Raw genomic sequence first — 26,907 nt, forward strand, 5'->3', positions numbered from 1 at the left:
CCCCCTGGGAAAAGCTGCTACTGGAAGAGAGGGAAAGGGGGCTTTGATCCTTTCTTATTTGCCTTGGATGGTGCTCAAGAGCGGGCTTGTATTGTTGCAAGAACCTGTTGCCGTGAGTTAAAAGGGCATTGAAGGAGGGCTCGATACAGGTAGCTCAGCAAAAGCAGGAGTGAGGGTGATCCCACTTCCACAAATATACTCATGACCCACCGTTTATGATCTCTGGTATTATTTTTATATTTAAATGGTTTTAATGTTTTAAGTAACTCCATAACATCTCCAGAAAACTTTGGTTATTGGGCAGATTACAGATATAATAAATAAATGCTACTAGAGGTAGTTTATGTATAACAACATTGTTCATCTAAGTACTATTTAAATGTTTTAAAATTCAAAATCATTATTACTGAAATATGTATTGGTACATATTAATGATGTACAAACCATTTTGAATTCAAAGCAGCTGTTTCAAGGTCAAAATGGGCTATTCCAACTTTACCAGAAGGTCACTGAATTTGACACTACTCCAGTAAAGTCAAAATAGCCCATTGCAAACAAATCTGCTTTGAATTCAAAATGGTTTGTACATCTCTAGCACAGTAAACATCTTTTCATCTGTCAAGTACACAGGCTAATCTGTTCAACCTATTTCCAGGAGAGTTTTCAGAAACATGACCACTAGTGGTGCATATCAGAAAACATCATTTGACAAAAATGCAGATTAGCTTATGCCTTCTCTATGGTGTATGTGTGTGTGTGTGTGTGTGTGTATTTGTACATTGTTTTATAAACTGTATTATTATCCCTTCCATTTTAATCTTTGTGCATCATCTAGAATACGTTAGTGAGATGAGCAGCTATATAAATTATATTAAATAAATGAGGAAATACGTGTAATGCAACTTATTGTATTCCAAGCAGTGCCTACAGCACAACAATCTATAGCAGTGGTTTTCAAGCTTTTTAATCTCAGGGCACAGTGACATGATGCTAACTTGCAGAGTCACACATCTCATAGGGACTTCCATATCACGAAACCGGAAATCCTATGACATCACAGGTTACTAGGACTCAAGGGGAGAAATGGAGGCAACCCACCCCTGGTGATGCCACTGAAGCAGGGTTCTAGCTGCGTAGGTGTGCAGCACTTCCTGTCATTTACTTGTGGCTCACTGATGCGGCACACCTGCAGACCTTTCGCAGCACAGTTGAAAACTGCTGATCTATAGCATAAGATATAGCTAGTATGTAACATTTAGTTAATTTGTATTTTATTTTGGCTATAACATGCAAGTTTAATTACAGTTGGCAGTATTAAAGCACTTAAGCATACCTTTTTATTTCTGAAGCATGAAAGATTGGCTCAAGATATATCCAGTGCCTCTGACAAGTTAACCATTCCTCCAAAGTACAAGAAATGAGGTTTATCTTATGATCCCAAGCATAAACAAGATTCTATCAGAAAAAAGCAGAATAATTATCATCTGAGGCAGGCAGAAATCCTCTCTTTAGGTAGAAATGGGGACAGTTTTTTTTAATATTTTAAATTTGAACAATTTAAAATATTCACTAGCCACTATCATAGGCAAAGCAGGTCTGGAAAATTTAAACTCTACTGATTTAAAGAGCAAGGTCTTTCTGGTTTCTCTCAGACATTCCAAATCGGAACCAATCACTTGTAATGATTGAACATCTCAATATTCAAACTGTTTCAGAACATCCCCAAAGAAAGATTACCTTAATTGGCTCAACAAAACAAGAACTTTTAATGGTTGACATTGTCATCAGAGATTCTTCTAACAGAGTAATTATGTCTTCCACAGATGAAATAATACAAGTACTCGATGATTCAGTGTGATAGGGACATAAATGAAAATCAGTTTTATGCCAAAGAGCAATGATTTTTTTCAACATTTCTTCAAGAGTTGTTTCTCTGGTAGCTCTTATGGATATATCATTAATATCTTTTCCATACTGAAACATCTAGAGGAAGAAATTAGGAGATTTACTAATGTATGCTGGTAAACAAAAAATATATATAAATAATTAAGATGCACATTCAGCTAATGTGAATTTTAGGAATAATGTGAAAAAAACAACAACAAGGCCCCCCTCATATGTGACTTGATCACCGAGGAGGGGGCAGGCCTGGCATGCATTACTGAGACCTGGCTGGGGCCCGAGGGGGGGTGCCCCTCTCGGAAATGTGCCCAGTTGGGTTCTCGGTGTGGCACCAGCCAAGAGGCCAGGGCAGGGGAGGAGGGGTGGCTGTTGTGATCGGGGAATCTCTAGTGGCCTTCAGGGGCATTGCTCCACAAGTTTCTGGCTGTGAGACACTGTTTATTAGGTTGGGCGCCCGTGAACAGTTGGGAGTTCTGCTATTGTACCAGCCTTCCTGCTGCGTGGCAGCCTCCCTGCCTGAGCTGCTGGAGGCCATCTCGGGGCTGGTGGTGGAGTTCCCCAGGCTTATGGTTCTGGGGGACTTCAACCTACCATCCCTGGGGTGGTCCTCGGAGGCGCCTCGGGAGTTCATGGCTACCATGGCAGCCATGGGCCTGTCTCAAATTGTGCAGGACCCAACCTGAGACAGTGGCCACATGCCAGATTTGGTTTTCTTGTTGGAGCAATGGCAAAGTGATCTGAGGGGAGATCTACAGCTTTCCCCGTTGTCATGGTCAGATCACATCCTGGTGACCTTGAGTTTCTCCTATACCACCCCCCTCTGCAGGGAGGCCAGACCCATGCGATTGATCCACCCCTGGTGCCTGATGGACCCGTCAGGGTTTCAGAAGGAGCTGGGGGATATTCCCACGGATCTGCTGCACGGTCCAGCAGAGGCCTTGGCTGCTGCCTGGAATAGGGAAGTGGCCGGGGACTTGGACAGGATCGCGCCTATGCGACCTCTCTTGCCACATCGGCCCTAACACTCCCTGTGGTTCACAGAGGAGTTGAGGGTGCTGAAGAGGGTTAAGAGACATCTAGAGCACTGCTGGAGGAAAACAAAGACCGAATCGGACCGAACACAGGTTAGAGGTGCTATCAAGGCCTACCTTGTGGCAATAAGAGCAGCGAAGTGCCTCTACTTCTCCGCCCTTATCGCGTCCGCAGAATGCTGCCCGGCAGCCTTGTTTAGGATCACTAGGTCCCTCCTTGGTAAGGGGGATGTGTGGGTTCATTTGCAGGGCCGTGCAGAGGAATTTTCAGAGCATCTGCAGGACAAAGTCACTCGGATTCGTTCCAAGTTAGACTCTGAGCGTGGGGCAGGGTCTGGGGAGACACTGAGGGACTCTTCTTACCCAGTTATCTGGGAACGGTTTGATCCTGTTGCTCCTGAGGAAATGGACAGGATCCTGGGGACTGTGAAGGCCACCACTTGCCATCTTGACCCATGCCCCTCCTGGCTGGTGAAAGCAGCTCGGGAGGTGACATGTGGTTGGATCCAGGCGATGGGTACTACATCCTTGCAGGAGGGAGTGTTTCCAGCTGCTTTTAAGGAGGCATTGGTGCACCCCCTCCTCAAGAAATCCTCCCTGGATCCTACTGTGCTGGACAATTTTCATCCAGTCTCCCACCTCCCCTTTTTGGGGAAGGTGGTTGAGAAAGTGGTGGCTTCGCAGCTCCAAAGGGTTCTGGAGGAAACGGATTATCTGGATCCCTTCCAGTCAGGTTTCAGGCCCGGATATGGAAATGGCATTGGTCGCACTTATGGATGACCTCTGGCGGGAGCAGGATGGTGGAAGTGCAACCATCCTTGCTCTCCTTGATCTCTCAGCGGCTTTCAATACCGTCAATTGTATCCTGTTGGGACGGCTCAGGGAATTGGGGGTGGGCGGCACGGTCTTGTGCTGGTTCGCCTCCTTTCTCCAGGGCCAATCCCAATCGGTGGTGATAGGGAGTGAGAGGTCCCATCCTCGGCCCCTCCTTTGTGGGGTGCTGCAGGGTTCAGTTCTCTCTCCGCTCCTTTTCAACATCTACATGAAACCGCTGGGCGAGATCATCCGTCATCATGGGGTGAGGTATCATCAGTATGCTGATGATACGCAGCTATACGTCTCCATCCCTGGTGAAGTAAATGATGCCGTGGCCACCCTTTTGCGGTGCCTGGAGGCTGTAAGGGTCTGGATGGGGAACAACAGGCTTCAGCTGAACCCTGGTAAGACAGAGTGGCTGCGGGTTAATGGCTCCTCTGTATCCGGGATTTTGTCATCTTTGGTGCTGGATGGGGTGGCACTGCCCCAGAGAGACCCAGTGCATAATCTGGGGGTCCTCCTAGACTCACGGCTCCTGCTTGAAGAGCAGGTGGCAGCCATGGCAAGGAGGGCCTTTGCACAACTTTAGGTTGTGCATCAGTTACTCCCTTTCCTGGATCGGGATGCCCTTCGAACAGTCACTCACACCCTTGTTATCTCCCAGATAGACTACTGCAATACGCTCTACATGGGGCTACCCTTGAAGAGTATCTGGAAGCTACAGCTGGTCCAGAATGCAGCCGTGCGGGCTACTGTTGGAGCCCCAAGGAGGGCCCATGTAACGCCTCTGCTCCGTGAGCTGCATTGGGTGCCCGTTTGCTTCCGGGTCCAATTCAAGGTGTTGGTTATCACCTTTAAAGCCCTACATGGCATGGGACCAGGTTATCTAAGGGACCGCCTCTCCCCTATGACTTCACCTGTCCCATCTGATCACACAGAGGGCATGCTTCGGACCCCCTCAGTGAAAGAACTTCGACTGGCGGGGTCCAGAAGGCGGGCCTTCCCTGTGGTAACCCCTGCTCTTTGGAACATTCTGCCCCTGGAGGTGCGATTAGCCCCCACACTCCTGGCCTTCCGTAAGGCTTTGAAGACCTGGTTCTGCCACCTGGCCTGGGGTGGGGTGGGAATACCTCAAGCATGGGGATGGCTAGCCCCATAGAGGCCTTCTGCCTCCAGCCTCAGATTTTTCATCCTCTTGGTCTTTCCTTCTTTTTTTTAGTAATGTTTTTAATTAAGGTTTTATGTATTTATATATTTTATGTTTTTAATGTTTGTTGTGAATCGCCCAGAGTTCCCCCATTGGGGGGAGATGGGTGGTTGAAAAATTTAATAAATAAATAAATAAAAAATGCAAAACCAGCTATTGTATACATTAATCACATCTTGCAGAGAAGAAGCACACAATCACTACTTACTTTGCCATTGCTCTCTGTCATGCTCTTTAAAAGAACTGTGCACACTCTTAATTCAAAGGCAAAAAGGTGCCTTGAAATGCATGGAGGCACCAACATAGCAACTATCTGCAACTCAATGCAGCCACCTCTTTTGCAAGGGTCATGCAGCTAACCCTCCAGAACTGCCATTTGATCCCAGGAAAATACGTATTCATTTTCAGGAGTAGTAGATGCATGCTACATTTACACCTCTGTGCAATCCAAAGAACTTTTGCCTTCTGATCCAAGGCATTGCACAGCCTGACTCATGCAGATATTTTGTACAGGAATGTAAAAGATCAAAGGCCACACATTTCAGTGAGAGCAAATTTATAAATTTTATCAAAAGCATTTCTACCACAGCACAGAGAAAAGCACTGGAGGAAGCTTGCTAGTTTCCATTCTTCTCTGGTAACAGAAATCTATATGAAAATATTTGTGAGAGCAGTGTTTAAAAAGATGTCATAATCTTAAACTCTTTTTGAGGGGGGTAGGGACACTATCCTAAGAATATGGAAAAGGGAACCTGGAAATCCCCCAAGACCTAATTGAGATTATGCATAATATCCAAAAAAGCGTATAGAAGTCTGATAAGATATACATATTCCCCACATATAGGACAACATGCATGCCATTTTGGATAATGGCCAGAGTTCACTCAAAGCTCAAATTAAGATGAAAATTAATAAAACATGGGAAAAGTGCATTAAATGGAAAATCTAAGAAAATGTTCAGTTCAGATTACAAAACATAGGATGTGAGCCAAATAGCAAAAATAAGCAAATTATTTTTAAAGTGGTATTTCTAAATTATAAATAATAAAATTACATTGAGTTCCAGAATCTTCTCCAAAGTAAGTCTTTTATCCCAAGAAAGTGGTTGTCCAACAATATTCTGTATTGTTTCCCAATGCCTTCGTTGAAGACTAGGATTCCTTAAAGATATGATTATAGGCAAGGATTCCTTAAAATCCATCAATGATCTTTTCATAGCTGGTAAAATAGTATTTTCCGGCAAGCCTTCAAATAAGAAAAAGTTACATCATAACACTTTTCATAAAATGTTTGAAATCTATCTGAGCTTTTGTTGATCTTTCCTTACATTACGTTGTTCTGAGTTTTTGACATACTTAGACATATCCTTGAAATCATAGATTCACATAATGTCAGAGTGCAAAGAAACCTTGGAGATCAACTAGTCTAAGCCACTGCTCAGTGTGAGAATCCAGTAGTACAACACGCCCAACAAAAGGTCATCCAGATTCTGTTTATATATTTCCAGAGATGGAAAGCCCATCACCTCCTGAGATGGCCCTCATGTCCAACCAAATCTACTTGTAATTTAAACCCATTGTTTCTTGACCAGTCTTCTGGAAATTTCTTGTCAGTTCTGCCAATTTTCTACAAGACAGCCCTTTAGATGGTTGAAGAAAGGGATCGTGTCTCTTTACAGTCTCATTTTCTCCCAGCTAAATATACCTAACAACCGAAACCATTCTTGATACTGCTGTCTAGGTTACAGTTTGTTCCCCCTCCCCCTCCCCACCCCCAACACACACACATCATTCACTGTGCAATTGATTGATTCAAATTGTTTTTGTCTTCCTATTATTTTTAGTACTAAAAATATTATTATATTACTATAGATTACAGAAATTTCCTTTTATAGTGAGCTCCCTTAAAAAGCAGTCCTGAATATCTTTCCCACCCTTCCTTTGAGTGCCCTGATTCAGGGCTTTCGGTGTCATTGTTATTCCAATGATATTCAGGTCTATAAATCTTTTGTAGTCCTTGATGACACTGTGTGTTCAGTCATGAAGGAATGTTTGATTGCATTTTGTCTGGAGTTTCTCCCATCACATCAAGTTAATATGAGTAAGATTGAGATAGTTATTTTGGTTTGATCATTCTTCCTATCCTTGCAGTATGCCTTTGTTTATCTTCCAGAACTCATAGCTTATCTCCATTTCCTTTGTTCCAGCCTCAGGATTTTGACTGATGATCAACTGACTCTGTGCCCAGTTTCTGATCTTACAGCAATGGTCCCTAATTTTCATTTGATGAATTTTCATAGGATCCTTGGATTTATGACAGAAGAGACTGCAGCTTTATTGATATATGCCTTGGTTGTTTCACACCTGGATTACTGCAATAGTCTTCTGGCATGTGTTCCCTATTTCTATCTCCATCTCTTGATCCTAGTCTAGAACAGTACTGTTCAGGCTGTTCTGAGCTTTCCATACTATTCTCATGCTTCATTGCAGTGCATGGCTCTTCACTGGCTCCCTGTTCAAACCAGAGCCCACTGTTTTTCATATTTAGAGTACTCTGATCACAAACATCTCAGTATCTGCCTGCCCTTATTTCTTCCCACAATCTTGCTCATTCCTTACATTCTTTTGGGCAGGGCTTCCAGTCATGGCTTCCAGGTTCCAGGTTTCTGGGGACCTGACCTTGTGACTCTAGGAGTGATGTCAAGCTGAGCAAATTATAGTTACCTGAGCTCTCTTTTTTCCCCAGTTGCTCTTCTCTAATCCTCTGGCACTATCCCTGTTGTCCAGGATTTGTTTAAGATCACAGAAAATGATACCACTCCAAGATTATATCCATAGGCTCCTTCAAGATTCTTGGATGTAATTGGTTTGGTCCTGGTGACTTAAATATAATGGCCAGATACTCCCTGACAACCCCTTTACTTACCTTGGGTTGCCACTCCCTCCTTATATCGATCATACCGCTTTGGTCCATTTAAACACAATTCTCTCATGAAAGAAGACCGAAGCACAGTAAGACTTCTGCTTTTTCTCTCTCAATTACCTGTTACTATCCTATCATCTTTTTCAACCAGTGGGCCAATTCCTTCCTTTTTTCCCATTTACAACTCATGCAGCGAAAACCCTTTTTATCTATTTAGCTTCCTTTGTAAGCCTAACCTTTTTTTGTGTGTGATTTAGCCTTTCTGACTTCCTTTCTGCAGATATTGATCACTTGCTAGTATGCTTCTTTGGTGGTTACACATAGCTTCCATTTCTTATTAATGTCCCTTTTAATTCTTAGCCCAGTAAAAAGCTCTTATGCATCAACAAGTTTCCTAAACTATCCTCTATCTTTTTCTCATTGACATGTTGTGCAATTTAACTTCCAGTATCTAATTTTTGAGATGTTCCCAACCCTCCTATGTTCTGTTTAACCTGTTAATTTCTATCCATAAGATCCTGCCTAGTACATCTCTAAACTTGTTGAAACTGGTTCTCCTGAAACCTAATGTACATATATGGCTGTGCTCTAATTTCTCTTTCTATACTATCTTGAACCCCCTCTGACACCAATCCACTGTCGACTTTATATTAAAGCTATTTTACTATCCCTAATTATGATCTTAGTTATAATAATTAATAACAATTAATTATTGTAACTAGCAAGTGAATATTTACTAATACTCCACATAACTACAATCCAAACATGTAAAAGTTTCAACACAAAATGGTTAATCCTTGAAGTTTAAAAAGTATTTTTATACAATAAGTCAATGAAAAAGGAAAAAAATTGTAAAAGCATGACTTGTATGCTCTTTGTATAAATATTGCTTTGTTATCAATGCATCAAGTCAAAATGAACTTTAAAAAAACAGAAAAGATAGACTTCCTTTGATAACACTTCACCATTTGGCTAAAACAAAACTAGTTATTATTTAACTTAAAAAATGATTTATAAAATATTATAATGAATTCATAATTATTGCAATTATCATGCATTTTACCTTTTTCAAGGATATGAATTATCTGCATGAATCTGTTAACATCCCTTTGAATTATATCTACATCAAGATTCCAAAAGATCGTGTGTTTCCACTTAAATACAAGTTTTGTCCATTCTTCATGAGAATCCCATAATAATTTGCGCAATGCTAGTTCACTTTGAATTTCCGAGAGTTCAGCATTCACCCTCTGAGAATCTCCAGCCTGACTTCTGTGTGACAGCTTTTCCACAGACACCGATTTCATGTCAGTAATGGAACTGTCAAGCACATTCTGGTAATTTGCATACTTTAAAATGTTCTCACTGATAACTGCTGCTTCTTCAATAAGGTTTTCAATCATCTCTTTAGCTGTTTTAGGCAAAGTTTCGATAAGGAGAAGGACAGGGTTTCTCACCTAAACAGCAAAATGAATAAAAAATTAATGACAAAAGCAAATAATTATTTTTGGGCAAAAATAGGGAAAATACTGACACTGAACAAAGTTGCGTATATTCCTCCTCCACTAACAAATACAGTGGTACCTCTACTTACGAACGCCCCTACATACGAAAATTTCGAGATACGACCAGCTCCGGCACCAAAAATTTACCTCTACTTACGAACTCGCCTTGACTTATGAACCGGATCCGCGGCCATTTTCCCTGCTGCCACGCGGTCGCGGCTTCCTGTGGGCGAGATCGCGGTAGCAAGGAGACGTTTGGTGAGGCTTGTGGTGTGTTTTGTGGCGTTTTGGAAGGTTTTGGAACGTGCTTGGTGTGCTTGTCAGCATGGCTCCAAAGAAAATGCAGAGCAGGCTTGGCAAGAATAAGGCTTTGAAGAAAAAAGTGACGATCAAACTTAAGAAGGACATTATAGAAAAGCACGATCGTGGTATTCGTGTGACTGATCTGGAGTACAAGATGGCGAAGTCAACCATCTCGACTATTCTGAAGAATAAAGATGCCATCAGAGGAGCTGATGTGGCAAAAGGAGTGACAATCTTAACGAGGAAGAGGACACAAGTGGTAGAAGAGGTGGAAAAGCTGTTGTTGGTGTGGCTGAATGAGAAACAGCTGGCAGGTGATAGCGTGAGTGAAGCTATCATCTGTGAAAAAGCCAGGAAGCTGCACAGTGATTTACTGTGGGAAAACCCCTCTACCAGCGCAGCAAGTGAGGAATTTAAAGCCAGCAGAGGCTGGTTTGAGAAATTCTGAAAGAGAAGTGGCATCCACAGTGTGGCAAGACATGGTGAGGCTTCCAGTTCTGACAAGGCTGCTGCAGAAGCCTACCAGAAAGACTTTGAGGACTTCATGAAGGCGGAAGGATACGTTGCTCAGCAAGTGTTCAACTGCGACGAGACAGGGCTCTTCTGGAAGAAGATGCCAAACAGAACTTACATCACGTGGGAGGAAAAGGCACTGCTAGGGCACAAGCCCATGAAGGACAGATTGACCCTTTTGCTGTGTGCGAACGCAAGTGGCGACCTGAAGATTAAGCCGCTGCTCGTGTACCATTCCCAGACCCCTCGTGCGTTCAGGGACCACAATGTGAACAAGGCCAGACTGCGTGTCATGTGGAGGGCCAATGCGAGAGCGTGGGTCACAAGGCAGTTGTTCATGGAATGGCTGCACGAGGTGCTCGCACCCAGCATTAAAAAATACCTGCCTGAGAACCAGCTGCCTGAAAGGTGCCTTCTCCTGATGAACAATGCCCCGGCACACCCTCCAGCCTTGGTGGATGACATGGATGCCGAGTACGACTTCATAAAGGTCAAGTTCCTCCCCCCCAACACGACACCTCTTCTGCAGCCCATGGACCAGCAAGTGATCTGCAACTTTAAGAAGTTGTACACAAAGGCGCTCTTCACCAGGTGTTTCAATGTCGCCAAAGAAACATCCTTGACTCGCAAAGAGTTTGGGAAAAAACATTTCAATGTCCTCCACTGCATCAGCCTCATTGACAAAGCCTGGGGAGATGTCACCTGCCGGACCTTAAACTCAGCCTGAAGGAAACTGTGGCCAGAATGTGTCGCTGAACGTGAGTTTGAAGGGTCTGATGCAGAGGTAGTGGAGGAGATTGTGTCCATGGACAAGAGCATGGGTCTGGTTGTAGATGATGCGGACATAGAGGAGCTTGTTGAGGACCATAAAGAGGAGCTGACCACAGAAGAACTTGCTCAGCTCCAGAGTGAGCAACAGAAAGTGCTTGGCGAGGAGCATTCCACTGAGGAAGAGGAGGAGGGGGAGGAGGTGAGCAGTGATACGATAAAATCCATCATGCAGAAATGGAATGAGTGCCAGGATTTCATTGAGAAGCACCACCCCAACAGAACTGTGACAACCAGAGCGTTGAACATGATGAACGACAACGTGTTCTCTCATTTCCGGAGGGTTATGCAGCGCAGGAAAAAACAACTGACTTTAGACAGGTTTTTCCCCAGAACTGAGCTTGCAGCTAAGAGGCAAAGAAGAGAGGAAACCCGTGAAGGAGATCTCCCCGATTTCCTTTTGGAGGGGGACTCTCCCTCCAAACAATAACTGCCTCCCCACCCCATTCTCCCTCTTCATACTGTGCTTTTTTCATGTTTTTGTGGTTTAAAAATAAAATGCATATGTTTCAGAACTGTTTAACCGTATGTATTTACATTGAACCTTATGGGGGAAATGTGCCTCGACTTGCAACCAAATTCGAAGGGCGGGTTAGCTGTATTTACATTGAACCTTACGGGGATATTTGCCTCGTGGTGCGACCAAATTCAGAGGGTGGAACGGATTAAGTGTATTTACATTGAACCTTATGGGAAAATTTACCTCGACTTGCGACCAACTCGACTTGCGATCAGAGTCACAGAACGGATTAAGTTCGTAAGTAGAGGTACCACTGTACATTCTCTCCTTTTTCAGAGAAGGATGGGCAAACCTTTATGGCATAATTGGGTGTGACAGGATTTCATAAAGCCCATAGTTTGGCCACTGCTGCTTTAAATTTATAATAGCGGTACTACATGGACAAGGGAGGGGTCTTCCCCTTGCTGCACTACTACCATTGTAAACAAATTAAAATAAATACAAAGGACTTCAAAGAATTATCATCCCCACAGTGTACTGCATTCAGTTTCCCAATTAGCAAACGTAGCAAGACAATAGATGGAAGAGGAGAAGATTAAATCCTCCTACTCTTCTGCCTTTCACACACCATTGCTACTGCTTGCACTATTGGTTTAAAGGCAGAGAAGGAATTCAATGGAAGGAAGGATGGGAGTAACTCGGAGGAATAGAGGGAGGACAATTGAGATACACAGGAGAAAAGAAGCAGGAATTCTTCATTACTGATAAACAGTATGAATTAGAGTCAGTTTTTGCCTACTGCAGGTTGAAGTGGATCTCAGTGAGTGCTTGAAAAACTTATTTCTAAGCCTAGACCAGGATAACATCAGCATCTCTATTCTGTGTGAATCTGCAATCTAAATAATTTATAAATGACATTTTCTTTTTAAAAAATCGGAAAAACTCTGATGTCATAACATAACAGAGTAATTGCATGTATCTTTGCTTTGGGTTTTTTACCCTGTTACAACCAAGCAGATGCAAATTTATTTGTTATTACCATAGTAACTTACTTTGTTTTTATATTCTTTCATTTCAGCCTGTAAATTGTCAATATATTCTCCCAAGCTTTCATTAAATTTTATGACATAATCATCCTTCATTTTTTCACAGATAAGGATAGTTGATTGAAGATTCTGGAGTGTACGCACAACAGTTTGATAGAGAGCAAGTTGCTGAAGTGGAAGAAAGATGCTAAAATCATTTGCAATGAAGTAGAGCTCACAAAGATACCGATATTCAACCTGTATGTTTGGTAGTTGTGAGGAAATTTCCTGAAGATATAGCAAATGTTCAATGAATCCATCCACTGTTACTAGTTCTTTGCTCAACCTTGCTACTGCTGACCGAGTGACCTAAAAGCAATGAAATATTAAACATTTAAATGTGTATCCAAAGATGTGTAAAATACATATCCAAAGATGTATAATTATTCCCACTATGATAGTATCCCAACTGTTGGGAAAACCTTCTGGGGCTTGAGATCACAGTTGAGACACAGTTTAATTATTTGTTTACTTACTTACTAGCTAACCTACTTACTAACTACTCCAACTGTTGTAGATTCTAAGAGGTGTACATACCAAACATCCATAAATCAAGTTAAAACAGTAGCAATAATTACAATAATAACATTAAAACAATGACATTGACAATGGCATAGAGTATGATAGCACCTATACTACACTTACACACTAGGGAACACATTAAACAGATACTCCATCAGCAGAAAGAACATGACTACATTTCAGCCCCCAAGACCTGCTGGAATAACGAGGTTTTTGTGGCTTTCCTGAATTTCAGTAGGGTTGGGACCATATGAATTGCTGGGAAATGTTAGAGGTTAGAGGTATGTAAGAATTCTTCAAAGAAAGAAGGAAGTTGCAATATACAGAACAAAAGATACTTTCCTATCAGCATCACAGTTTTAGCACTGCATTTACTAAAATTAATAGCTAATCATATGAGACACAGAGAACTTTGTTGACCCTTTGTTCTGACATATTATGAACACCCCAAGATATAAAACTCCTTTTTTTTGTACTGACAATTGTAAGTCCAAACTATTTTAAATAAGACTTGTTTATGTTCATACAAAAAAGGGAGAAAAACTAAATCACTAAAACATCAACATTACTAAAACTTCAACATCAATATAATTATACATATATCTCTGATAAAACCATTTCAAAATCAACAATGCTTACTGATACCTAAAAGTATTAAATCATGAAACTGCTTCTTGAGATCTCAAGAGACAATAAGCACTGAGCAGAATGGTTAACAGCAATATGTGGAAAATCAAACAGGGACTGAAACGCCTAGAAGAATAAAAAAAATCTTGGCCTGGCCCTGGTAGTGAAATGATGAAAAAGTTAATATCATGCATATGTCACTGGGGATGGCATTCCAGAGACTATGAGCTAGCACTGAAAAGGTCCACTCCTGGATTGCTGCTAACCATACCTCAACATAGGGGGGTACTTGGAGCAGAGCTTCTGAAGATGAACTCATAGTCCAAATAGGAACTTACAAGAAGTATTTTTTCAAGTACTGTGGTCCCAAGTCTGGGAATTACTATCAGCACCTTACAAATTACAACAATCTGGAAGCTGTCTAGAACTCTGTGTAAGTGCTTTTAGCTATCTCATTTCAGCAACAATATAACCAAACAAAATTGTGATCTTCAATATGGATAATGATATCTTCCATATAATGCATTTTGACCTAAACATTTGCAGTGGAAAGATGGAATAGAAATTTAATAAATTAATCATAAGTACAAATTTTATACTTACTTCAACAAGATGTACATTCTTTGCATTAATTGCTGTATAAAACTGTAAATGAATTGCATTAAGCAGACCCTCCAAATATGGCAGGCAGTCTGTCTGAAAGTTCAAACTGTTGACTGTAAACATAGAGATGCGTTTTTCAATAATCATACATACAATCTCCCTTACATCAGCTGTATAGTTTTCTAGAATCTTTCTAAAATCCTGTGTAGTCATCTCTCTTTGTAGTGCTGATATTTTGTCAGTTGTATATTTTGCTTTATCTACCATACTGCAATATTCCATAAAGTTTCTGCTGTAAGATTCTACTTGTGCCAGCGAAGAACTCTGAAGAGAAAGAAGGTCCAGAATCTGAAAAATTAAAATGGAAACAATATATTTATATATATATATATATATATAAAAGAAATAAACTAAAAATTGTGCTAATCATGTATATATAGATACACACACACTAAAAATCAAAGGCACATAGGTGTAATCCTATAATGGTGCCAGCCTCCCTTACAGTCTTCCAAAATTGTAATTAAACAGAAGCGACAGCATTCTCATTAGAATGGTGGAAACGTCCTCTGTATATCTGTTAGTTTCAGAAGAACTATATTCTTAGCAGATGCAACTTATTAACCCTTAATTTTAACCCTATGTAATCAAGTTGTACAAATAACATTTCCTGCTAACTTAGCCTCAGAGCTAGCAGAGTTCTGCCAGACTTTATAACCTGAATCAAAAGCCAAGGACAGGAAACTTGTGCACAAGATTAAAGAGATCTACATGCTCTTGAACCTTAAGTTCAATTCTTGCAAGGTTTATACAAGTCCAAAGTGCATTATTATGAACGGGGGAAACAAAATCTCAAACATAAATAGCTATAACTGGGTCTCAGTTAATGGGGCTCAGGAGATGGGTGCTATTTTAGTGCTTGTTCTTGTCCTTGGCTGCTACTACACGTATATTTATTGCTATTGTTATTGGTGTTTTATTGAGTTTTAACTTTGTTAGCTGCCCAGAGTTGCTTTGCAAGACAAGTTGTCATATAATTGATTAAAATAGATAAAAATAATAAATATGTGATGATTTTCAGTGTCAAAGCAGGAATGGACAAGGGACTTTAACTTCACTGATGCCAACACAGGATTTCCTTCCAATACAAACAGCATCATAGGATAATAAATTTTCCTCAGGTCTGCAGCAAAGAATTAAATTCCTGTTTCCTCCTGCTGAGATCCTGTTAATCCCCCCACCAATACCATTTGCATTTTTAAACATGAGCACTAAAAGAAAGTACTAAATGAACAAAGCATAAAAGTCAAGAGGAATGGAGTATACTGGCTTGAACCCAAAACAGAAACATCATCTGATATATTAACATTTTTAAAAGCAAGAACAGTGAAAAATTAAGCTGTATTTCTTTTGGTGATAACACTAAGAGGTTTTTAAAAAAAACACCTTGAAATCTCATCAAAGTTAAAATGAGTATTAAAAGTAGATCATACTCAAAAGACCTGGCTGAAGAAGAGTAGGCAACCATTTAGTAACCATGGGCCACATTTTCAGATTTTCTTTTCTTTTTCTTATTTTTGAAACTGAAGGCCACAGCAGGAAATGTGCCAACACCACATGTCATGCAAGTGGAAAGACACAGGATTTCTGGGGTGATTTTTTGTGTGAATTTGAAGGGATTGGAGTTTGGAGGATAGTTTAGAGGTATGAATCAGGCATCTAGAAACAGCCTAAAGGAAGCAGTTAATCCCAAGACAAATCTCTTAGAGCTCTGATAGGTAAGATTTAAAAGAAGGAGGTTAAAGTATTAATACAAGATTTCTAGTGAGTACTCTAATGAAAAACCTATATGTAAGGAAATAAGGGCAGTGAATATTTCTTGTGCTCTTTTGATGTAAAGAGAGTGAAATTTGAGTCTTTTGTGAGGAAGGGCAGGCTGTACCCATTGATTGCTTTAGAAATGACTCCTTATCAATTTCTTACACTAGGCAAATATGCATGCTTATTTTTTCATGTTTTCTGCCAGCCTTAGAAATTTTGTACTGCCAAATTTTGGTAGCTTGAGTTCTAGGAGGCTGTAACAAAAGGATTTCAAAGACTGGATGTAGCCCATGGTCCATGATTTGCATCAATATAAAGGTTAGGAAAAAAAAATCAGAAATATATTTTAGCACCAAACTGTTACCCTTAGTACAACTATGGAAACATACTTTGCTTTGGTAATCTGGATCTGTCCCAAGAATGAGATCACAGTTTGGCCATGCTGACTGATAATGTCCTGGTTCAAAATCTGTGTGATCTTCATATGGCTGCATTATTTTATGTAAAGACTGATCAATGAAGATTGAAAGCTGAGAATCTTGAGAAAATGGTACAGTTTGATCTAATGGAAAATAATTTAAAATATTTACAAAATTAGAAATTCACTGTAAAACAATTTTTTTTAAAATTCAAAATTGATGGGTAAGCATCAGGGATGAGTAAGTACCCTCCGGACTTTTAACTATTTTAATTGAAAATGTAAATGTAACAGAAATATCAATTCAGTTTACTCCAATAATTCCCATATGTTTGAAGGCCCATATTTGGTAACACACTAGAGTATTCAAAGATATTGACTGCATTATAACTAGGGGAAAAAAATCTGTGGTGCCCCCTTCTCTTAGGGTCCTAAGCATGTGCTTACTGTATTTTGCTTAATGATTAATCCAGGGCTGAATCTTGACAAACTCCTGTAAGTGATTATACTGTATGCAGGCTTTAAGAGATATGAAGCGTTTAAAAATAAAAATTATTACATTTAATATAACACTGATCAGAATATTTTTGGAACAGAGATTTTTAAATAAAACTTTCAGACAGATTTTCATCTGGATTTTAAATATGAGAACTATAATTTTCTGTTAAAGACTATGAACTACATTACCAAACTGAAGCACAGTTCCATGCACAGTCATATGTTTTAAATTAAGACAGTAACCCTATGCACAGTTACTTAAAATAAAACTCAACTGAACATAAAAGAACTTGCTTTTAAATAAATATGCATATGGTTATGTTCCAGAATTGGTAAGATTTAAACTTATTTTAACTTTCCGCTGTTGCTGGTTCCAAGATAGGATCCATATTTAAGTTTATCTTTACTATTAGAGTGTATATTCTAGCTCAAACGAAAATAAGTCAATACTATTAACACAGCAAGTAATACTTAAATGTGGGAGCAGCACTAATGCTTGAAGAATCTTTTAAAGGTCACAAGGTAAGAGAAACCTGAGATTAGTTTTGTACAGCAATAGTCCCAGTATATGAGTACAGGAGGTCCTGGCTTAACGACCACTCATTTAGTGATCATTGAAACTTGCAATGGTGCTAAATGAGTGGTAGTTACAACCAGTCTTTGGAGTGCCAGCCATTGCAACATCTCTGCAGTCACGTGGTCACCATTTGCAACTTTCTTTGTCTGCTTCTGACAAGCAAAACCAATGAGGAAGCCAGCAGGAGGTCACAAATGGCAACCATGTGATGTCCTCACTTAATGACCCACGCAATCCTTGTTTAACAACAGCAACCAGGACTTCCGGAATTGCTATCGCTAAGCGGTGCAGTCACATGACATCATGCTTTATGACCGTATGTCTTAGCAACGGTAATTCCAGCCCCAATTGCTTTTGTAAACTGAGGACTACCTGTATGATTGCTTCATAGACTTAGGAGTTAAATCAACAATTGTAATTAAATTAAGCAACCAAGAGTTCTGATTAGGCTCAGGATCTCTCTTTTATCAAAAAAAGAATGAAAAGAAAAAATAGAAGGTGCAGAAAAAATAGAAAAAAAATAGAAAAGAAAGGAAAAATAAGAATGTAGTAATAAAAAGAAAAGAAATATATAAAGAAATTACTTTGCCCTTTATCACAAGTATAAACAGTTTTACTACCTTATCACCTTCTCTTAAAATACAACAAATGATCTCTTCTTCCTATATCCCATCTCTTATATATAAACAAATCCTTAAAGCTTCGTCGTTTCAGTCCTGATCAGCAAAAGTCCATTAAGGGTTACCAGAGATAACGTATCTATTTTAACCTTGATCAAGTACACCAACTTTATATTCCTTCCTTTTACCAATCTTGATCTTTACTTCCTTCAAATAATGTCCTAGAACTTGATTTCTTTTAATTTTTCTTTGTCCCTTCTCACAAAATTCTTCAGTTTTAACAAGCCTCTTTTGTAAATCCAGTATAGGAAAATTATCCAGGTCACTCTTTTGGTTGTTATTTATATATCCCTTTTTTTAAAAAAAGAACTTTATTAAATTTCAGCGTAAGATACAAAGACAAGAAGAAAAAAGAAAATAGCAAAGGGAAAAAATACACAGAAGAAAAAAGAATAAAGAAAGTAACTTCTAACTTTCTTTGGTACAGATATAAGTATAAAATACATTCACCTCTTACTCTAATATTTAAAAGACTACAATACACATCTATATCAACAAATAATATAAAACAGATTAATACAAAGCATCTCTCTAATTATAAAATAAATCAGTCATCAACCCCCAAAATCAATATTTCATTTTTTTGAGTCTCAAGTAAAAAGTCCAAGAGTGGTTTCCAAATAGAAACAAAGCTAGACAATGTATTTGTATATCCCTTTTAATTACTAAGACATCAACCAGTTTCTTTTGTATGTCCAGGGTAGCATCTTTTTCCATATCATTCTTGTAACCTGTCATTTTTAAATCCACTTTCAGATCAGTCTCAATCTTGTCACATAAAACTCGTTCCTCTTCCATAATATCTTTTAAACACAGTCTATCTATAGAGGCAGACACTTTTAAAATTAATTTCTGGGTCCATTGTTCAAAAAATATCCTCCAATATGTCAAATATCAAATATTTTGCTAGAGGAATATGCCAAATTCTTCCTTTCTACATCTCCTGGGTGGAGACTAAGACCTAGTCAGATTCGAAGGGTACAAAGAAAATTGCATCTACAACCTGGTGCTGATTGAGGCTCCTCATATCATGAACTTCTTTGCCTCTAGATCAAATGGGAAGAACAAGGGATTCTTGAAGAAAATTGCAGAAATCAAAGGAACATTTTATGCAAAATGGGCAAAGTAAGACAAAAAAGGTAAAGATATATTACAGAAAGAAGATAAAGGCAAAATGATATGAATTCACAGAAGAACTGTAGAAAATAGATCTCAAAATGGATGATACATATACAGATATTGAGATCACTGAACTAGTTATGTATTTATTTGTTAGATTTATATCCCACTTTTTCTTCAGAAGCTAAAAGTGGTATACAGAGTGCTTCCTCCTCTTACTTTTCCCCAGAACAAAAACACTGCAAGGTAAGTTAGGCTGAGATAGAGTAACTGGTTCAAACTCACCTAGTAACTTTTCATAGGATTAAAATTTTAGATTAGACAAAAATTTAATAACTACATTTTGGAAAAAGATGTTAAATGGGCCCTAGAAAATACTGCTAACCACAAAGCTGCAGCAGCTGATAAAAAACCAGAATTACATAAAATCTTACATGATGAAATAGTTATTATGTGATGCATGTCATTTGTAAGCAGGTATAGAAAACACGGCAGTAGCCAAGTGTAATGGTATGTGGAAATGACCTTGGGAGATGAGGGGAAGAGATGCTGCCTAGGAAACAATGAGATAAGGGTGGGGGGAACCCACAGCTATATAACAGGCAGAGAAAGAAACTCAGAAAGGATCCTCCCTAACTTATCAGGCTGTAAAAAGAGATGGCAGGAGATTTGTACTTTCAGACTTGCAAGATTCTGTTAATATAGCCTTACAATAAAGTAGATTTAGCTCATCTGGTTGTGTTTCCTGTCTGGTCTACCTGGGAAGGCTGACACCAAGAGACTGGAAGATCAATTTTTAATCCACTACCAAAAATGGGCATTGCTAAAGAATGCTCAAATTACCAAACAGTTGCACTTATCTTACAGAATAAAATAATGCTCAAGAGTTTGCAATCTAGTTTACATGGAATGAGAATTAACAGATATACGAAGTAGATTCAAACGAGGCATGAACTCCCAAAATCACACTGTTAAAATCTGTTGCATAAAGGAAAAGGCAAGGGTATTCCAAAAAAGACATCTTATTTTTGTTTTATTGATTATACTAAAGCTTTCAACTGTGGAGTCCACAATAAACTGTGGATTGCCTTTTAAAACATATGTATCAGGTCACAAGAGTCCTCAACAATAATCTTTTGTTGAAATGGAAAGAGAATGTAAAAGCCAGTGTGCTGTTTCATGTATTTTAAAAAATAAGATTATGGCAACAGGCAGTGCCAAACCAATGCAAATCAGTAGAGAAGTTGACTTTACAGTAGTTACTGACTTTATCTTAAGCTCAAAAATTCACAGAGATGGTTTTTACAAAGAGATGTTTGTTACTTTCAAGAAAGACTTGAACAGGTCTAGTAAAATATTAAAGTGCAGACACATCATACTGACAATAAAATTGTATTTTGTCAAGTCATTGTAAACATATGGCTGTGAAAGCTGGACCATCAGCAAGGGTAAAGGAAGAAAATCTGATATCTTTCAGTGGGTTGCTGGAAAAAATTGCTGAAAATACTCTTGATTACAATAAAAACAAATAAGTCAATACTACAGGTACATGAAATAAAACCAGACTGCTCACTAGAAGTATTAATAAAAAGCTAAAGCTTAAATATTTTTGATACATAATGCAATGGAGAAGACCAAGATGCTTAGAAAAATCAAAGACAGTTGAAAAAGAAGTAGAAGGCAAAGTGGCTACACGCTAACACTGATGAGAGAAACATGAGTTTACAAGAACTCAAAGAGTTACTTTGGGTTACTGACAGTTACTGACAGACAACCCTGGTAAAATTACATTTGGTAGGTCACAAACAGCCAGAAGCAACTGCATGACTGAACAACATCAACCGCTTAGTTGATGCTTTAGGTATACTGTAGAGATGTATGCAACCTATGAATACTCAAGAAGAATTACTAATTTGCCTATGCCTTAAGATTAAGTCAAAATTCATTTATTGTATGTTATTCATTTTTCTCATTTATACCAGATTCCCATTGGTTTACAATAAGAGCATAAAACAAGAGCAATGTGTATTAAAACAACCATAGTAGAAGCTAAAAATAACTCCTAAAAACCATAAAAACATAATAGGTGAGCATCGATGAATCATGGGAATTACACTGTTTACCTATAAGCCCTTGACAATAGTTTTTAGGAATTTCCAGAAGTAACTACGTGGGGGCAGCATGATTTCTAAGGAGAGCTATTCCATAATAAAGGTGTTACTACTGAAAAGCAGAGTATGAGCCTCAGCAGTTCATAACTTTGCAGAAATGGGGAATTATCAGTCTTTGACAGTATATTGGAATCAAATTCTTATTTATTTAATTTCTGTTACTTAAATCATATCAGTTCTGCCTTTCTGCAACAAAGTTTAGTGTTCTTGGTATCAAATTTAGTGGAAAATAGACACTTTCAAAGCTTTTCCCAGCTTTTCATCCAAATAGTGAAACCTAACTATGAGGGGCGTGAAAAACATCAAAAGCATGCTTTGATTTAAGAAAGCTTCAACTGAATCACTCCACTGAAATGGTTTGTTTCAAACCTGCTTTGAAGCAACAAATCAAACCTGGTAGCTTCAGTGCACATGGAGCTTTGTTGTTCTATGCTTATTTAGAGAATGATACTTCATTTTTTCACAAAGTCCATCTTTATATAAAGATCGTGTTATTTTCCTTCATTTATCTTTTTATTCTGTCTTGCTGTCAACAGCCTCTCTCCTCTTCCCATCCCTTTTTCTTACTCTGCCCCCCCCCCGCTTTTCTTTCTGCCCAACCTACCTTATAAGGAAATGCTAGTTAATTGTTTACTTTAGTATAATGCAAGTAATGTACCATTTCATCACACCATCCACAAGAGAATGTTTTGCTGAAACCATAGCCCAATACATGCAGAGAAATAAGGTTAAACCATTGGTCTTTAAGCAGAGAAGAAGCCAAAGAACTAGTGAAAGATGGAAATTAACAGAATCAAGCCTCTACTACCAAAAAAAAAAAAAAAGTATTACTTTTATGGATATAGAACAACTGTGTAGATTGTTTCCTGTAACATGGAGAATATCTATTAAGCTCCTTGGGAATGTCTACATAAGAGAAAAAACATGATTGGATCGAGGAAACATAGGCCCAGATTATCTATTATGTCAATGTTTTCAAAGATATCTTTGTTCAATACAAAGGGTACAGATGCGGAAGAATGGAAAATCAAGGTTGATGCATAATGTTAAGACATATAGAAGATGGTGAAAAACCATGCAAACAAGGGACTGGAAGGAATGGATAAAGCATGTCTTCCCCCCAAAGGTAGATGAACACACCTTCTAGAGTTCTTGTTTATCCCCACTCTTTAAGGAGAATTGAGGCATTGCTTCCTAATCACCACTGTGAACAGATTAAGCATTGTGCATCTCAGTGACAGAAAAGAATATAGACAAGCAACTTCAACATGGAACATTCATTCATGGGAAACAAATGTATTTGTGCTCACCAAGTCTGTTTAACAACTGTTTGCTCTGTTAAGATGGACCACTACAAGGAATATGTAGACATAGACAAAGGATCAAATGTAGTAAGATGTAATGAGTCCTGCCCTGTTTATAGTCTATTTGTGTTATTTATACTATATGGTTCCAAAAGACTAGCTCAAAAGTATGAAGAGATTTAATGATAGCAAGAAGCTTCAAATGGAAATGGGACTGATCACCAACCTTTGGGATTAGAAAATTTCTGAAGTTAGATGCAGTATGTTCTCTGCAGTGGCCAAGAGACTATAGCTGAAAATTCACAGGCAATTTAATAAAAAATGCAGTTTTCTTTTGACTTGGAATAGAGGTATGAGTAGAGCCAGTTTGGTGCAGTAGTTAAGGCACCAGCTAGAAACTTGGAAACCGAGAGTTCTAATCCTGCCTTAGGCATGAAGCCAGCTGGGTGACCTTGCGCCCGTCACTCTCTCTAGGAAGAAGGCAGTGGTAAACCACCTCTCCAAATCTTGCCAAGAAAACTGCAGGGACTACTCCAGGCAATTGCCAGGAGTCAACACTGACTCAAAGGTCCGCGCGTGCACACACACACAAACACACGCATTCAGAAAGAGGTAAAACAAAGTGTGCTTACTCATATTCTGCTTGGGGGCTTCCCATAGACCTCTTGTAGGCCATGCAAGAAATAAAATGTTCAAGTAGAAGGGTTTGTTAATCTAATCCAACACAACTCCTCTTGTGTTTTAATATCTAATATTTTTTCTCCTTGGACAAGTGACAGCCAAAAAATGAAGTAAGGACAGAAATGTTAGCACAATATCGCATAATGCATCTTATTACATTTTATTGAGAAAAGATATGGGTGAACTATAGCTACATATCTCATGACATTAGGTAAAATAAAAATGTTAATTTAACATTTAGTTCTTGGAATTGTGAATAGCGTACATAAAACTATTGAAGATAGATAGATAGATAGATAGATAGATAGATAGATAGATAGATAGATAGATAGATAGATAGATAATCCATGTCTTTCCCTAGCTAGGAACAAGAACCTTTTATGGAGCTGGCTTTTAAAATATAATGTCACTTTCAGTATGTAATATTTCAATCCAATTTCTATGGAAATATTGTTTTGTAAAAATAAAATAACTTTTTTATTGAATAATCAATATATCAAAAAGAAGATAAATGATTTTTTTCTTCTTTACTCCTATGACCCCATTGTGCAACAAAAAGGAACATTTTAAATGTTGCAAGACTATATGTAGATATAGTAAATAGCTCTCACACAAAGTTTTAATCTTCTAAACTGCTTCAACCCAGTTGAAATTTTCTTAGTGAGATTTGACATAACTTCTAGCAATTAGATCTTTATTTTGGTTTCTTGAATGGATAGTAAATAATCTATATTACATCAAACCTTTTTCCAATGGGCACCAGTAGCATCCACCATGTCCATACATTACTTACCAATGATATTTTCTAATCCATCTATAATCCCTTGTAGTTGTACTGAAAATGTTCTTCTGTTAGGAACCAGATATACATCTGTAGAGAACTGAAGAGATCTAGAAAATAAAATATTGCATTTTTATTGGCAAAAGTCATTCAGAAAACTTGTGGCAGTCTAAGGACCAAATCCTGAATCTTAAAATAATTATAACGCAGTTCACAGAAAGTTCTTATTTTCCTTCTTCCCCAAACTCAAAAATGTCTCTCTGGAAGATTGAGTGACCTCCTAAATAACCTGGAATGGGCCAACAGATGAGAGCTGGGAAGAAGAGTAACTCAGGCATGTATCCTAAGTTAAGGACATTCAGAGAAAATTTGTCACCCCTGTACTGTTTCTTACACTTGGAAGAGGCTTATTGAGTACTGCAAGTATTTTCAGGACTGTGAAAGAGATAAAATGTCTCTTTATAAGAACTTCATTTAAGTTAGTTTATCCCAGATGGATTAGCTGTTTTCCTTGAAGATGATGGCAGAGGAGGTAGGGGAGGAGTAGAATAAACTAAAAATTCTGCAAATCATTCATATATAGATACACACACACACACACACACACACACACACACAAAGGCCTAGCGGAAAGAGTTCTTTCTTTTTCTTTCTTTCTTTCTTTCTTTCTTTCTTTCTTTCTTTCTTTCTTTCTTTCTTTCTTTCTTTCTTTCTTTCTTTCTTTCTTTCTAGCAAAAGGTCAGGAAGTAAGAGTACACTGTTGTTTGCATGGCATCAGATACTACTTGGGACAGATCCTTGGTTGCCATTGTCAACATGAAATCCTTTGAACAACTTCAGTCTAGATATTGGAATCACCAATCTATCATGACCCTCGAAATCTATCATGACCCTGAAAGTTGCCCTGCTAGTTCAAGAAGGCAGACTTTTAACAGCAGAAGATATGAACAAAACCTCTAAACTATCCAAATCAGGTTTAAAATTTCTACTACTATCAGTAATCCATTAAGAATAACTATTAAAGACAAAAACAGATTATCAGTTCATAAAACCATTATCAATGAGGGTTTGTGCAGTAGTGAGTTAATATGTTGGTTCTTCTTACATATTTACTGAATAAGTCACTTCAAATTCAACAATGTGTTGAACTTGTTGATGTGTCCCAGTTTTAACATTTATTTTTTTTTGGTAAAGTCTTTTTGGTGAAGCTTTAACAGTGGAAACTTACTTATCACCAATAAAAAAAAATCACCTGTCACCAAGAAGGAGCAGAGTCAGGGGCTAAGTCAGCACATTTCCAGCCAATGTGACAGGAGAGCTACCTCTTTTACAACTGGCTTCTTGTGGTCTAGTATCTAGTACTAGAGACCAGAGTTTGGTGTAAAGGCATGAGGCTGGAAACCAGGAGACTATGAGTTCTAGTCCTACCTTAGGCATAAAGCCAGCTGGGTGAGAGTAACTGGCCCAAGTTATTGTGCCCTAGAAAGAAGGCAGTGGCAAGCCACTTCCAAAAATGTTGCCAAAAAAGCTGCATGGACTTGTACAGATGGTCATCAGTAGTCAAGACTGATTTGAAGGCATGCGCACACATACAACAATCTAGTACGAAGTGTGTGCTTGACAATGTACTTTTGTGTAGAGAAAGTGACATTTCTCCATATCTGCCATATTCTAGAGAAAAACAGCAGCAAATCAGATAGGGGAATTGGGACAATCTCTGTTTGGAAAAGGTTGTCTAAATAAAAGAAAGACTGCTATGGGAAGTCTAAGTTTATAATTTTTAAGTCATTTGGTTTTTTGTACTGTTCTTGTAAATATATTGAGGTCAAGATGGTTAGGTCTACTTTCTCATTTGTGCTACATGTGTTTGTGTGTGATTGTCAACAGAGAACAATTCTACATGCATTTGATTGTTGGAAGATCTACTTCTTTTTCTTCTTTCTACCCCTTCTTTGCATGCCTTCTCTAGTACCACCTGGCACACTTCTGATTGGTTAGACCAGCCTTTCTCAACTGGGGTTCTGCGGAACATTAGGGTAGCGGGAGAGGCTGCTAGGGGTTCTGCAAGAGATCGTGATTGACAAAAAAAAAATATCATTTTTTGAACTTTGGGCACCACACAATACTAGCACTCACTGTGGTGGGAATTTTTACCCACTACTATTTTCAGCTGCCAGCCTGCCACTTTGTTGTTGTCATAAACATTGTAAAACATGGATTGGGTTAGAAGTGAATTGTATTGTGAAGTTTTTGTATTTTTTTGCAATTTTTATGCAGAGGTTCCCTGAGACCTGAAAAGTATTTCAAGAGTTCTTCCAGAGTAAAAAGATTGAGAAAGGCTGGGTTAGTCTGTTCCCAAGGCTGTCATAACTTTTGGTTCATGCTTATTTGCACAATTCCACTTTCTCTCCTTTAATAATGCAGAAGACACTATTCCAGGCTTCTTGTAGTCTAGCAAACTACATCACTATTCACTTTTTACATAAAATACAATTAGATCAATATTTAGACTTTTTATATAAGTGTAATTTCC

At 38.6% G+C, this 26,907-nt stretch overlaps 1 protein-coding gene across 1 annotated transcript in view; it reads right to left on the minus strand.

Annotated features, from left to right (window-relative positions):
• DNAH14 (dynein axonemal heavy chain 14) overlaps positions 1–26,907 on the minus strand; it is a 216,070-nt gene that overhangs the window by 146,484 nt on the left and 42,679 nt on the right. Inside the window, 8 exon segments of the mRNA XM_088132171.1 lie at positions 1,334–1,455; positions 1,738–1,983; positions 6,011–6,201; positions 8,942–9,335; positions 12,540–12,881; positions 14,325–14,672; positions 16,535–16,707; positions 24,387–24,484. Coding sequence (XP_087988297.1) covers positions 1,334–1,455; positions 1,738–1,983; positions 6,011–6,201; positions 8,942–9,335; positions 12,540–12,881; positions 14,325–14,672; positions 16,535–16,707; positions 24,387–24,484 — 1,914 coding nt within the window.

The sequence above is a fragment of the Python bivittatus genome, unplaced genomic scaffold (genome assembly GCF_059951505.1).
Source record: "Python bivittatus isolate LINGU-HERP-01145 unplaced genomic scaffold, Pbiv_v1 ctg000020_np1212, whole genome shotgun sequence".
Lineage (NCBI taxonomy): Eukaryota > Metazoa > Chordata > Lepidosauria > Squamata > Pythonidae > Python > Python bivittatus.